General features: G+C 38.1%; 2 protein-coding genes across 10 annotated transcripts in view; both read left to right on the forward strand.

The window, feature by feature from the left end:
• LOC134751016 (sex determination protein fruitless-like) overlaps positions 1-15679 on the forward strand; it is a 108167-nt gene that overhangs the window by 85161 nt on the left and 7327 nt on the right. For 7 of the 9 annotated variants that reach the window (XM_063686340.1, XM_063686404.1, XM_063686349.1 and 4 more), the window contains 6 exons: positions 286-434; positions 9169-9306; positions 9666-9767; positions 10039-10248; positions 11169-11366; positions 13176-13296. In XM_063686340.1, the coding sequence (XP_063542410.1) occupies positions 286-434; positions 9169-9306; positions 9666-9767; positions 10039-10248; positions 11169-11366; positions 13176-13296 (918 nt within the window). Of the gene's footprint in view, positions 1-285; positions 435-9168; positions 9307-9665; positions 9768-10038; positions 10249-11168; positions 11367-13175; positions 13297-14336; positions 15479-15679 lie in introns of those variants that run through there. The other 2 variants (XM_063686357.1, XM_063686366.1) reach the window with 2 other exon arrangements.
• On the forward strand, positions 11817-13159 carry LOC134751305 (uncharacterized). Its single transcript, XM_063686694.1, has one exon. It carries the CDS (start codon positions 11923-11925, stop codon positions 12520-12522), a length of 600 nt encoding a protein of 199 aa, XP_063542764.1. The 5' UTR covers positions 11817-11922; the 3' UTR covers positions 12523-13159.

Consider the following 15679-nt stretch of genomic DNA (forward strand, 5'->3'; position numbering starts at 1 on the left):
TAATTCGAGCCGCTGATGTCACTTATCTCTGCGTTCTCCTATCTAGGCCCTATGGCCGCCAATTTTTTACACATACTTAATGTAAATTTGATAACCTGCGCACGTCTCTAATTACCGGCTGTTTAAATAATGTAACGCAAATTTAGGGTTGTTGTGAATGAATAACTGTATATAAATTTTTATGTTCATTTTAATTTTTGCAATGAACTGGTATAGTATTTTAAATTGAAAGCTTGTGTCTGAACCGTGTAGAATGAGTGGAATGATGTTAACTGTTATTTGCAGCACGGTCACTGACACTAGCAGCAATGGACCAGCAATTCTGCTTGCGCTGGAACAACCACCCAACCAACCTGACTGACGTGCTCGCCAGCCTGCTGCAGAGGGAAGCCCTTTGTGATGTCACACTTGCCTGCGATGGAGAAACAGTTAAGGTAACCAATATCTAACTAATAATTATTTAGTAATTTTTATATATTATAACAGGTTTGCTAACTACAATAGGTAGACATTATATTGAGTAAATCAAAAATTTAATTGTAATTTGCCACTTATTTCAGGTTTATTTACAAAACAAACTGAACTCATCAATTGACACCAATTGAGTTGCTACTTGCAATATTGTTTGGCTTAGTATTTTAGGTCAAAATACTCAAATGTACATAACAAAGCAGCTAATAGCATTGTATAAAAAAACTATTGAATTAACTGATTCAGTTTGTAGTACAATCAGGTTGCAAAGTCCTATTTAAATTTCTACACATTCCTTATAATGGTTGATAGTTTAATTTAAAATTTGTCAGTTTATAATTTTAATGAAGCCCAATCTTCAATTATAAGAAATATATATTGTGTTATATTTCAGATTACACATCAAATCATAATATTGACATGTTAGTGTTGTGACAATTGTTTACCATTGCATCTGCCGAGTGTAAACAGTAGTAGGTATTAAATGCTTGCATAATGCTTTGTTATACTTAAATACACATATATTACAAATTGGCTGTGAAAATTATACAATGTGCAAGTACTTCTTTTGATATAACTTTTGATATAGTTAGCATAAATATTAATGTTACATTGATATGAAAAAAATTAAATACTAACTATGCAGTACCTATAAAATAATTGTAGGCAAAATGTAAATGTAGTATTTTTTGTCTTTTTTTTTTACTTGACATTATTTCAATTTGATGATTGTGCAGTAAGGGTTCCATACCCAAAAGAAGCCAAACCCTTCAACTAAGCCTCAACTGTCCCTTTGTCTGTTTGTTTATCTGTCAGCTCAACTGCCAGGAATCATATTCACAGTTTTAAATTTTTACTGAGTTTGCCATTTTATTGAGGCTATAATCAATGAAAATTTAGAGTTTTGAATGATTCATGGTTAGTTTCACTAAACTTATATTGAGCCACCCTCAGTCAGTGTATCTTCAGTCACCCGTGAACAGGATGCATGTAACTGCGCCGAAATATCGGGAGCTCATAAATAATACAAAAGGTAATCACGGTCTATATCCCGGTCAATATAAGTGTAATAAAAATTTAATTAATTTAAAGCGCTAAAAAGGACAAACAGTATTATTAGAATATTTTAACTTGTCGGAATTGCAAGAAAGCTCTTAAATAACATGGAGACCTTAAATAATTACAACTACAGGAATTATAGTGTTTAAGGATTTATTGGTCAGAGGTCTGTATCAGGCATAGGCATAGACATATTTGTGATGACGACATTTGATAATTTTTCGAAGTGTGTACGGATGGTTGCTTCGACAACATATGAATAAAAAAAATATTAAAGAGTTAAACAAATGTATTTTTTTATACTAAAAATACTACATTTTTTATACTACAACACACATTAATAAATAGTTACTAAACATATGATACCTATATTGAATAACAAGAAAATTATAAAACATGAATCCTGCATGAGTTAATGGAGAAAATTAAAAATTTGAAAACATAGTGATTGTACCAAAGAGCCCTTGCAGCGTGGATACGACTCACAATTGGCCGGTTTTTAACTTGACAGAATATGATATTCATACCCAATGCCTTAATAAAACATTGTTATTACAATTTTAATAAATGTGTCGTTTTCAAGCAAAAAGGTACCACATTGTCGCTCGCCATAAGGACGCTCTGACAGGTTTTTCGCATAAAGATACAAGCAATTTTCGTCCTTATGGTAAGCGACAATGTGGTACCATTTGATTGAAAACGTCACAAATATACCTAACTTTTAAAAATATATTGTTAATGCAAATACATAAAAAGTTAAGTCTCACATGCCCTAGCTTCGCCTTTATTGCCCAGCTTTATCTACTCAAAAAATATTGATTACCTATTGAAATTACCCTCCCATAATTTATTTAAATCCTACATGTACAACAAACACAAGTGATTCAATATGTAGAAGTAAGTATTTTGCATGTATTTTGACTAATTACGAGGGCGGTTTGATAAGTACCCGTTTTCAGTTTACCTAGGTATTTTTTTAAGGTAGTAAATAAAAAATTAAAAAATATCTTTATTTCAGAACATTCGAGATTCCATACAATATTGTTAGTACCATCGTTATAGCTATGTGTTAGTAAATACATTAAAAATAAAAACAAAACTTTCAACAATAAAATCAAAATCCAATAAATTAAAATAAATACACTATGTATTTTCTACTCCATCATTTTTTAGCTCTATATATTTTTGCCAACGGTATTCCGGTTTCAGCAAGCCGCCCAAAAAATAGGACTTCTGAAAGTCCTGAAAATTGACCTCTGTAGCAGCAATGACCTCTACCACAGAATAAATAATCCTCTACGTTAAACGCATACTTTTTCCGCCATGCCACCTTTTCAAATTTGGATGTTTAAAATAATAAGTAGAATATAATGTGTGCGGCATCAATTCGTAACATAATTATTTCAATTTTGCTGTTACAAGTCGAGAGCAATGAGCTGGTTTAGCTGTTCCTAGGGAGTAAACGCGGCAGCCGTCTTGCCGATACTTTTTTCATACCTTATTTTTGTTCTAAAATGTTTTGTACCTCCTTTTATTTCGCAGTCTGCTAGTACAATATTTTGTTTTTTTTTAGCGATTTCCTCTGAAGTCACCCCAATAAGCCGAAAAGGTTGGTCCTCATCAAAAACAGATGTACTGCCACGCTTAAATTCGTTAAGCATCATATTCTGAGGGTTGTTATGGAAGAAGAACAGTCGTTATGAACAATCCGCAAACTTACTCTTATATCGTCAAACGTTTTTCTTTCTAAAAACAAGAACCGAACTACGGACTGATACTGTTGTATTTGTTAGAATGAGATGACGATATTCATATCTCATTCTGTAGTATAGCTGTGGCCTTATGATAATACTATTACTTATTCTGTGCTGGTGTGCCAGACAGTTCTCAACAGCTGGCTACTCGTAGGCGTGTAGATATCTCGGACCCACCAGTGTAACGTGACCGTAAGCTCCGTAACAAAATGCGTAATCGGAGAGCTTACTTATACCGGTTTCTTTAGCCCTTCACTCGCGTATGATACCTATATAAGTAGCGATTTTAATATTTTTTTGATAGTTTATTACGGCGCCATCCAGTGTTGAATAGCTGTATTAGATTAGTGTTAGGCGGATTATGTTTCATAACTTTGGCTTTGGCATTATATTTTAGACCGTGGTATATGTTACCTACAGTTGATATTCATTCTAAAAATGTCAACCGATAAAACCCTATTGGAATGGAAATTTGCTATGCCGTATGCCGTGTTGTACTTAAGGCCGTTCCATCGGTTTGCCGCTATCACTGTCACATTTCGCAAGAAAGAACGGGAAAGACCATGCGCGCCAAGTGTCAATTTTGATCTTTTGTCGACTTTTATTTATTTATAAAAGTTCCTTTACAATATTGAAATTCGAAAGCGGTAAAATTACTATTTAAGTTAAGATTGTTTTTTCTTCTGTTTTTGTTTATAGTGTCACATAATAAATAACCGAGTAAAGTTATTTTTAGTTGGAATTAATTGTACCGAGCGAAGTGTCACAATTCGTGTATCGGAACTAATCGAAAGCTTATCAATTAAAGATAATATAATCAAGAACTACATATATTTTTTCCACGTCTACGAATATCAACGTCTATTAGCAAAATAGTCACATAATTTACGACGGCCAATAGCAATTAAGCAGAGCGTTAAGAGCGCCGATAGCGGCCGTCTCCATACAAAATACTACTACTTACATCCATATTTAAAGACCGTATCGTTAATTATGGGCACAACTTTACTTAGCCGTTTTTTTTTAAATAGTTTAATTTTAATTAGTGCTTTTATCACATTTCTTCTTGGGAGCTCAACGTATAGAATATGCTTTGGACAAAATGTACCCAATCCTCCCGAGTAACAATAACGATTGTGGACAAATGCTACAAGAAAATTTACGGTTTACGAACAAGACGATATTACATTAAAAAAAATCGTACTATGTAAACAGCAATTACACATGATTCGTAAAGCGAAACATCTGGGCATAGTGTAATCATTTCTTTTAGTAAAAAAAAAGTTTTTGATCTGTGTATGTCGGCCTTTTAGAGAATATGGCATGTTTATATTATACATATAGTTACGACAACTCCGGCTTTGATATCCAATATAACTATCATGGAGCGTCTCTATCGACCTGCTCTTGCCATGGTTCAACGCTATGAATGTCCGTGTTTTGGTTTTTGTTAGATTATTATAGCTGTCTCCCTCATTCCGCTTGCATCAGAAATTGACGGGAATCCAAAATGTTGCGTAAAAAGTATTTTTTTTTTTTGTAATAATAAAAATTGACCAAATTTATTCTGTGGATGCTCAATTAAGCAATCATGAAGAGGACACTTAGATAACATGTTTTGGCAGCATATTAACCTTTTGTTTCTTTAAATCGTACCAAGGAGTCGGTGAAATAGTCTCAAATTTAGTTCGATAGGCTTGTACAAATTATATTTGCTAGATATTGAAAGCATCATAAAGTTCCTTAAAATTAAATGTAAAACCTTCTTATATCAGATATGGCGTAAAAATACCCTCAGACCATACCCTAAGAACATAGTAATACAAAATAATACACATTATTTAATAAAATCCAGCCTCTAATCAGTGTCAGGTATTCTAACAATTTCTTGTTATAATATTGTCTTCGCGTGGCGAAACAGTCACCTGATACCGTTCTACAAGGGCAAAGGAGACTGTAGTAACTAAAGAGCTATAAAATTGATGCCACACACCTTAAAAATCTGGGAGCGGGTAATTAATAACAGACTGCAACACCTCATAAGTCTTACGTCAAACCAATGTGGCTTCGTGCCCGGAAGAGGCACATCAGATGCAATTCAAACTGTACGTATTCTGCTAGAAAAAGCAAAAGCAAACAAGCGAAACATGCATATGATATTCATAGACTTGGAAAAAGCGTTTGATCATGTCCCCCGAGATCTCATATGGGAATCACTCAGGCAGCAAAAAGTACCAGAGTACTACATTTACCTGATACAGGACATGTACGATGCGATCACCACCCAAGTTGTTAGCCCAGCAGGCAAAGGCGACAGGTTTGAAATAGAAGTAGGAGTTCATCAAGGTTCTACACTGAGCCCAATACTCTTCAATACTACTATGGATTACTTGACGAAACACTGTCAAAAACCGCTACCGTGGAACTTACTTTATGCAGATGATGTGGTTTTAATCTCGGACAACGTCGACCACCTACAACAAGACAAACACCTGTGTAAAAGCGCTTGAAACCAACGGTTTGAAGATAAGTAGGAAGAAAACCGAACATATGTCCTGTATCTTTGAAGGTTTAACAGACCCTAAAACTATCAACATCTCTATAGGAGACACGCCAATACCCAGTGTCAGAATTTAAATATTTAGGTTCGATAGTGTCCAGTGACGGTAAAATTGATAGCGATGTTACTCACCGGACCACTACGGGCTGGATGAAGTGGAGACTACAGGAGTCATGTGCGATAAGAAAATGCCGCTCAAGACCAAAGGAATACTGTACAAAGCAGCAATAAGACCCGCGGTTTTGTATGGATCGGAGTGCTGGGCTACAAACAAATGCCACCTTAACAAGTTACACACTACCGAAATGCGTATGCTACGATGGTCAGCTGGCGTCACACTTGGACAAGATCCGGAATGAGTACATTAGGGGAAGTTTTAGAGTCGCACCAATAATCGACAAAGCCAAAGAAAAACGCCTTAGATGGTACGGCCACGTCCAAAGACGCGAAGAAGACCATCCGGTAAAACTGGCCTTGAACCTGCCTATAACCCAGCCACGCGGCCATGGAAGACCACCCTCCACTTGGCTGACGACGGTCGAAAGAGACCTTAAAGAAGCTCAAATTGATAAAAACGCCGCACGCAATCGTGCTCAGTGGAGGATGCGGACGAGGAGGGCCGACCCCAAGTAAATGGGACTACCGGTCTAGGGGAAAGAAGAAGATAATATTGTCTTCGGTTACCGCGATAGTTACTCATGAAATAAAACTATGAAAACGGATTATATCGCGTATATTGAATTTATAATACATCCCGACGTTTCGAACCCTTTACAGCGTTCGTGGTCAACGGGTGACTTGTACATGCAGAATCGGTTCATAAGGCTAGTTATACACTACAATTATTTTTCAAAGATATATATATATATATATATATATCTTTACTTGAATATATACATATATATATATATACGCGATAAAAACTACGCCGGCTCCAACCCTACACCACGGACCCGAGAAGATTTAATTCCCTCCTAAATTGTAGGAGGGTATCCCAATATGGGACCGGCAACAAACTCGGCGGGACACATCTTTTCAAAACATATTATACTCAGAATGTCCAACATCATCCAACACTAAGGTCTCACAGTGTATGTCTCGCTTGCTCCTTTATCAGATGGACTACAGGATCCCAAGCTGGTGGTAGAGAAAAGCCATCTTCCCTATTAAAGTTTGGATATTTCTTAATCTCAATGGCCTCGCGCAGCATTCTGGGTATGTAACGCTTCTCCTTGGCAAGAACCAGAGGCTTATCAAACTTGATTGAGTGATTGGCTTTATCCATGACATGCTCACAGACTGCAGACCTAGGTCGACGGTGCTTGACATCAGCTATGTGTTCCTTCACCCGAGTGGAAATGCTCCGTTTCGTTTGCCCGACATATAATAGGCCACACTCACAGTCCAGCCTGTACACTCCTGCAATCTGTAGAGGGTTTTTTTATGTATTATAAATTCAATATACGCGATATAATCCGTTTTCATAGTTTTATTTTAATTTCTTGTTATATTATGTTCCCTCAGCTACAGTAAGTCAGCTTGATTGTTAGACTTGATAGACAATTTTGTAGCACAGATCTACTCGTACTAACAATAATCCCTTTAGTAACGTTTGGTAACCAAAATGTCGTAACTAGCTACAAATCAGGAATGTAAGTCCCATTTTGTAACCAGTTACAACCCGGGATTATTTTTTCCCGTTTCGAAGCCGTTTACCAAACGTGGTTACAAATCGGTAATGAAAAAGTCCCAATTTGAAGCCAAGTTACGAATTGGTATTTCTTTCCCGTTTCGATGCTGGTTACCAATTTTTAGTTACCAAACGGTACTAAAGGCAATAAACTGCTTATGAGCAAACCCCGTTATCAATGTTGCAATTCATTGAATATCTGGGTTGGCAAAAGTATTTGCCGTAGGGAACCCTAACATCACCGTTGATGCACAACTTCGCCTAAATAAAATATTAAAATATATTTACCAAAAAATACATATCGATTGAATTCACAAAATAAACAACTGCGTAAAGATAGTTTAAGTGAAAAAAAAACTTAAAAATAACCTATCTATGCCGCCTTAACGCCTTAGGTAACTTCGCTTTATAATTTGTTTATTCATTATGAAAATCCTAAATGTTGAATACGGTTACCTACTTTAAAGCGGAATTGTCATAATTGTAGTTAAGGCGGAGTAATGTACTAAAGGCGAATTTACGGTGCGTATTTTTGCCAACCCTTATTTTCAATGAACTGCAATATTCATCGCCTTAGGTATTAACTTCGCCTCATCATTTTTTTTACTCTGAAAATCCTAAATGTTGAATGTTGAATACGTTACAAGCGGAATTATGACGTAGTGCGACTTGCACCATTTCACTAACCCGGGGTTAACCGGTTAAACCGTTAACCCAGTGGCAAATTGAACTGGTAACCATTTAACTCCGGGGTTAACCCTGAGTTAGTGAGTGGTGCAAGTGGCCCTTAATGTTACTAAAGGCGAATTTAGGGTACGTATTTTTGCCAATGCCAACCCTTACTTTCAACGAATTGCAACATTCATAACGGGGTTTCCTTATGACTACCGTTAAAAAAGCCTGTCTGGCGAATTAAAATCCTATATAACCATAGTTTTAGGGTAGTGAATGACAAGTTGTTCTTATTTATTTTATACATATACATTTACGCATACAAAATACGTTAATTTTAATGCATATTATCTACAATAATATGCAGGCTTTCAATACCGCATTCAATTATAAAGGTGTCGCGTTAAATCACTATTGTAACTTACAACCTTTATAACCAGTTAGTATCAAAAATGAAAATTAACATATCGTCTGTACCTTACTCGTTAGTTTTTATACTTTTCGCAAAGATTTTATATATATATTAGAGAAGATAGATTCAACTAATAACAGTTTAGATGCCATTAAAATGCATTATTTTTAGGTCAAAAGCGAACAGTCTGCAGAAGGCATCCATTTTAACTTTCTAATTTAGACTTCATAATAGTTACCAGACCAGTTTCTAGGGTTTAAACAAATAAAACATTAGGTATACTAAATAACTTGACAATTCGATTTTAAAGCATTCTTTTATTCGCAAATATTGTTCTTTACGACTAGAAACCTAGCTCACTGAAGACAAACTACTACCTAATTAAAATAAGAATAGCTATGCCAAAATGGTAATATTCGCTTTTCAATACAGGATTGCGAAGACCTTCACATAGCCTGGCTTGCCTTTTGTGTTACCTTCTATTGCACACATGGTACCTGAAACTCGGCAATGTGCGAGGTGGCAATGAAATTGTTTTGTATTGTTTTAGGCACATCAGACGATACTCTCTGCGTGCTCGCCGTATTTTGAGACTATATTCCTACAGAACACACATCCACATCCGATAATATTTCTCAAAGATGTGCGGTATTCAGAGATGAAGTCATTACTGGACTTCATGTATAAGGTAATTACAGTTTTCTTGTTCGTGTGTATGATGTTAATTTGAAATGTAGACTAGTTTAATAATTCGGCCGCGACTACTGGCCGAGCCGCGCGGGCGCACCAACTTGCTCGGTCTGGCGCCGTTGACGCGCGCTGTGCGGACCCTCAACATAACGGCGGAAAATATTGACATATTCTCATGTTCTCTGAATGAATTCACAAAATCAGCATTGTATATATTATGTTATAGACGTGATGCCATACTCTAGATATTTGTTATTAATAGTTACACTATTGTCTTAGGTTTACCTGTAAAAATAGTTGTAAGTGTGGAAAAAAAAAGTAAAAAAAAAAAAAAACTAATAATACTTTGTGTTTCAGGGAGAAGTAAACGTAGGGCAAAATATGCTACCGATGTTCCTAAAAACAGCTGAAAGCTTACAAGTCAGAGGTCTGACAGAAAACAATACATTAAATCCTAAGGTAAATATGTTTGATACACATTTGATTAACTATAAGTGAAACTTGACAACATCTCAACTCAACTATTAAAAGAGGTCAAGGTTTTTCAAATCTTTGATCGTCAAACATGCATCGACATCGACTATGTCAGTCTGCTCTAGAAGAAGAAGCGACCATTGTTATTTTGCAGGTATCATGTCATGTCATAATTGTTACAAGAGGTTTAGCTGAAAATGAAATGTATGATATCGAAAGTGGTAGTATATCGCGTAACGAGATTATTGGTTTGCAGAGCGAAGGGCGGTCGACGCCATTAGTGAGCGCAGAGAACCTGTCGTCGCGCGGAGAGTTCGCGACGCCGCCCGCGGCGCACGCGCCCGCGCCCGTCACGCCGCTGCCGCCCGCGCCGCCGCTCGCCGCGCACGCGCCGCCCGAGAAAAGACGCCGGAAGAACTCCAACATAAACAGAGACGAAGTCGACCTATCTTATAGGCATTATGAGGTAATACTGCCTTTATTTTGTGAATTAGGTACTTAATTTGAAATAATGAAAGTGAGGTCATTGTCTCAGCGGTGGGGCATTGACGCCTCTTTTTTTTGATAACCCATTTTAGTGCCACTGCTGGTCAGATGCATCCCTTTCTTTTGTCATTCGGTCCTGTCAGTTGTCTTTTCTCACCATTCAGTGTTTAATGCGTCCAAGTCGCTAGGTATAACCGCGAAAATCGAAGTTTGCAAATTCCGGGCATCTTTCTCTTTCACTCTAATTACGCCTTCATTGGAGTAAAAGAGGAAGATCACCGCAATTTGCGAATTTTTGTTTTCGCGTTCGCTAGGTATAACCGCGAAAATCGAAGTTTGCAAATTCCGGGCATCTTTCTCTTTCACTCTAATTACGCCTTCATTGGAGTAAAAGAGGAAGATCACCGCAATTTGCGAATTTTTGTTTTCGCGTTAGCCCCTCCGATCTCCTTTTTGGTCTACCTTTGCCCGGGTGGCCATCTGTGGTATTTCTGTGTTCCACTAATTATATAGCCATTTCGGCCCACCTTTCCGAATACATGCGACAGATATGCCTATTCTAGTCGTACTGAAGCTAAACGGTCTACACACCCACATCTACAATAATAAATAAATAATACACAAATATGTAGTTGATAACACTGGATGCGCTTTGTATACTCGAACGTGGCCTGGTTTAGGGTCGGCTGCACCAACTGTTAGTAATCGTTAAAGAGTTCGCTAAATTTTATTGTATGGATAGTTTCATAGTAAACCGCCGCGGCGCGCCCGGTGACGTTGATCAGTCTGTCAAGTGCGGATGGTGCAACTGGCACTTAGTCTGTGCTTCAAATTATTACTTTTAAAAATGGCCCCATGCCTCGACAGTGTGCAAATGAAAAGGGCCTTCGTATTACACAGAGCCACCTGAAGGGGTCGAAAGGCGGTTCGACGGGGTCGGGGTCGGAGCCGTCGACGCCGCCGCCGGCGCACACACCGGTGCGCGCGCTGCGCTCGCCCGCGCCTGCGCCCGCGCCGCTCGTCAAGCAGGAGCCCGACTCGCCCTACCCGCACCCGCGCGACATGCCGCCGCCACACTACGACCAGACACATCTGTCGGTAAGTACTCACTACACGAGTTCGTCATCTTTGATTCTTTCCCGACCGAACTTTAACTCCGCGCTTAGGTATATCCGAAACGCCGACCTGTTGTTAACCACGCACGGCCTAAAAGGCTGTGGGTGCGCCCATATTTGGCACACAATTCGCGGCATACTATCTGCCGTATGACAACGCTCTATTCCCAATAATACTGGTACCGAAAAATCTACCCATAAACTGTAACTAAAATTTTGCTTCGATTTTAAGCTTGAAAAAGACAATACTCTTCTGATTTTTGGCTAAATACCAAAATGTGCACTGCTACTCGATTCTTGAATTTTAATTATCATGTGACCTTGGTAATTTAAAAACACTAAGGTTAGAACAACTTTTTTAACACACTTTCAACGTAAGTATAAAAAAATTACTTATTAATTCACATAAAAGCAGTACTTGCTCTTGGAAACATGTTTACTCGGCTCGAAGTTGCTTCGCACGGTTACCGTTACTAGGAAGATCTTTTTCTTCTGCTTTTATAACGAATCTAATAACTTGCTTGTACTATGAATTATGAATGTTTATTTTTGTAAATATTAATAATTTGTCATATTCGTCAACAGAAAGGAAGGGATCAGCCTCATTTTCGAAAATTACAATTGGCATAAATCACAAAATTGTTAGAGTAAAGCAGGGCAATCCTTTCCTTGTCTGTTGGCAGAGGCCGGAGCGGCGCTCGACCGCGGGGCCGCGCTCGGCCGGCAAGCCCGCTCCCGTGGACCTCCGCACGGCCGCGCCTCACGCTAGCTCCGCGTTGCTCGCGTCCGTCCTCGCCGTCCCGCCCCCGCCTCGCCCTATAACCGCGCCCGCGCCCGCGCCCGCGCCGCCCGAACACAAACCGAACCTCGCGCCCGCCCGGAAAGGAGGACGGTTCCGCTCCAACTGGCTCTCGCTCTACCCTTGGCTACAATATGACGAAATGCAAAACATCATGTACTGTAACGTTTGCCGGAAATGGGCGCACGAACTTACCGTCACTAGGACTTCGTTCATTGAGGGAAACGCGAACTTCAGATTGGAAATAGTGAACCATCACGACAAGTGTAAAGCGCATAAATTTTGTCAAGAACGTGAACATACACAAAGTCTGCCACATAGGAACGATGCCGTTAGTTAGTGCATCTAGGTTTATATAACCGGTGACCGTGAGAAATATATTAGGGACTATAATTAGAACATTTAGAACGCTGTGATGTTTCTGCCTTGATGTGAACAATATAAACCCCCATCTTCCTTGCGTTGTCCCGGCATTTTGCCACGGCTCATGGGAGCCTGGGGTCCGCTTGGCAACTAATCCCAAGAATTGGCGTAGGCACTAGTTTTTACGAAAGCGACTGCCATCTGACCTTCCAACCCAGAGGGGAAACTAGGCCTTGTTGGGATTAGTCCGGTTTCCTCACGATGTTTTCCTTCACCGAAAAGCGACTGGTAAATATCAAATGATATTTCGTACATAAGTTCCGAAAAACTCATTGGTACGAGCCAGGGTTTGAACCTGCGACCTTCGGATTGCAAGCATTGATGTGAACAATATAAACATTACTTTGGAAAGTGCCATTAGCAACAAACGGAAAGCATTTAAGTAATTATAATTAACAATCAATGAAAACTTCGATATAATATTATAATAGTGATTATGTCTATGATCTCGACTATTGTTTTGTTGTTAAAAAAAGTGTGGTTTATTATCAAATAGGTGGGTATTTCATGTATCAGTACAAAGCAGTGAATATTTCATATTTATACATTGCACCACGTTTTTTTTTTCAGGGTATGGGTGTCCCGCCAGAAATGGCAGCCATGCTATCACAGCAGCACCCGCTCAACAACGAGGCCGGCGACAGCGAGCCGCTGCTGCCGCCGCACCCTGACCAGACCGACACCATCGACGGTGAGTCCGCCACTTCACCAAGTCTGCAAACCATGCGACCAACAAATGTACTCTCATCACATACAATACATACGAGTTACGACGAATATAAACGTAATATATTCTGTTTTTCATGATTATTCGGAATCCGCATAGTTTGTGGTCGTTTTCATAATGTTGCATGGACGTTCAAAACGAAATCATAGCCATAATTTTCATGTTCTTACTCTTATTGTCAAAAAAATACTTGAATAACAAATATTCTTAAGGACTGAAAATATAGGCTACGATTTCAATGCTCGCTATAGTTGGTTAAGCAAATCTTGTCAGTAGAAAAAGGCAGCAAATTAAAAAAATGTAGGCGCGAAGAGATATCGTCCCATAGAAAATTTGAATTTCGCGCCTTTTTCTACTGACAAGATTTGCTTGACCAACTATAATAACATTTTAACGCTTCCACTTTCCAGGGATAGTCAAAAATATCTAGGTGTCCCAAGTATTAGTTCTCGTATACAAAAATCCATAGTGATTACATTTTAAGGACAATAAAAGTATTATGTACTTAAAATCCTAGATATTATTGAATGTATGCTGGCGACGCATGTACCCTCGCATGGTTCACATGAACGCTTATCAATTCACTTTAATTTGCACCAACCATATAGTTAGCTTTTGGGTATCTTTTCTTTATTTATTTTTAGATTTACTAATACTATGATGAAGAAATCGGTGTGGTAAAATATTTCTAATGGTGATTTGACGCCCCTGCCGTGGGCTTAGGGACTTGTTTTCGCAATAGGCCTTCGAAATAAATTATTGGTTACTTACTTTTAAGTATAGATCTCGACCTATCAACCTTATAAATCGCGATACATACATTAACAATGGCAGATCAGAATTGCATGGTCAGGAAATTGAAAAAAAAAAATGCAAAGGTTATGTTTTGTACAATGTGTGGTAAATGCATATTTGACGTAGAACAATTTGAAACGAGTTCGGTGTGATGTGATCTAGCATGCCCAACGACTGACCTACAGTGAAGATATGCCATAATCTTACAGGTGACAACCACGGCGTTGACGAAAATAGTATGCCTCCAGAGTCTCAGCGAAATGTCGATTACATAGATATGTCTATTAAATCAGCACTCAATTACAGACCTTACTCTGTTCCTGTGCCGTGTTCTGTGTGTGGTAAACTCGTTACGAATATAAAGAAACATATGAAGTCGCATAATCCCGCTCAACACAAATGTCCGTTGTGTCCCATAGTGCTGACGCGCGCCGATAATCTTAAAAGGCATCTGCGCATGAAACACTGCTCGGTATTAGGGCCTAATAATTGGGCCAATATGCAAACCAAATGTGAACTTCCCTAGAACCCAGTTTTTATAGTTTTCGTTTAATTAAAACGAGTGTTATAATAACTGATTTGATTTAGTTGTATATGGATATTGTTAGGCTGTGACTTTATGTGGCGAAAATTTTTCGCGTAGATGTTATTTATTACTCGGACTTTATAACGTCTGAAAGCTTTATACTAAACCTAGATCTGTCGAAATCTCTAACTAGAATTTCCGGTTCATTTAAAGTGCATTTACTCATTGGTTCTAACAATTTGTAACTTAGTCTTAAGGTGTGGTGTTTTAATTCGATTCTTCTAATAACACTTAAATCATATAAAAGCGAAAATCTGGCAAATATTTATAACGTGAGCAGGACCGAAAATATTTTTGTATAATTATAAAATAACATTTCATTTAATTTGTGCGACCCAACGCTTTGAAGGATTCAATAAAGTCCGATTTTCGCTTCGCAAAAGTACTGGTTTGCTATTTACCTGACTTGTAATAGAATACTTTCGTGTTATCAAAATGTTTTCGACTGATCACTTGTATTAATTATGTCTAGTGTCTATAATATACCTATGTACATAATAATGTTACGTACCAGCGTACGCTGCCATTTAAACTAAAGATCTTGTACAAAACGAACATTATGATCTCTTATCCTCGTGAAAGAAGCCGTCTGACCTACTCAACTCACTGGTCAGTTGGCGACGAAGACTGATTTTATTATGTAATACCTCTTAATTTTAATTTATTTCGCCTTTAAACAATAATGAACTGACTCCAAATGACTTAGTTTATTGTAAGTCTGTCGTTACCGTGTATGTTTGTTACAAATATATTCCTTTATTTATACCATTTCTTTTCTTTTCACTCCCACTCCATGCTTTTTATCTATGCATTCTGGCTAACCAATCTTCCTTCCTGTCTGGAATCTTCTGCGGAACATTGGGATCTCGTCAGCAATTAACATCTCACGCAGCTGAATACATATTTAACTGACTCTAACAAACACCGTTTCTTCAGTATCATTGATTCATTTATGCATGAATCTCC

This window comes from Cydia strobilella, chromosome 2, assembly GCF_947568885.1.
Source record: "Cydia strobilella chromosome 2, ilCydStro3.1, whole genome shotgun sequence".
NCBI classification, from domain to species: Eukaryota; Metazoa; Arthropoda; class Insecta; order Lepidoptera; family Tortricidae; genus Cydia; species Cydia strobilella.

What these genes read in the sequence shown, in the direction of transcription:
- LOC134751305 (XM_063686694.1), top strand. Translation starts at nt 11,923, where the DNA reads ATGTTTATTTTTGTAAATATTAATAATTTGTCATATTCGTCAACAGAA.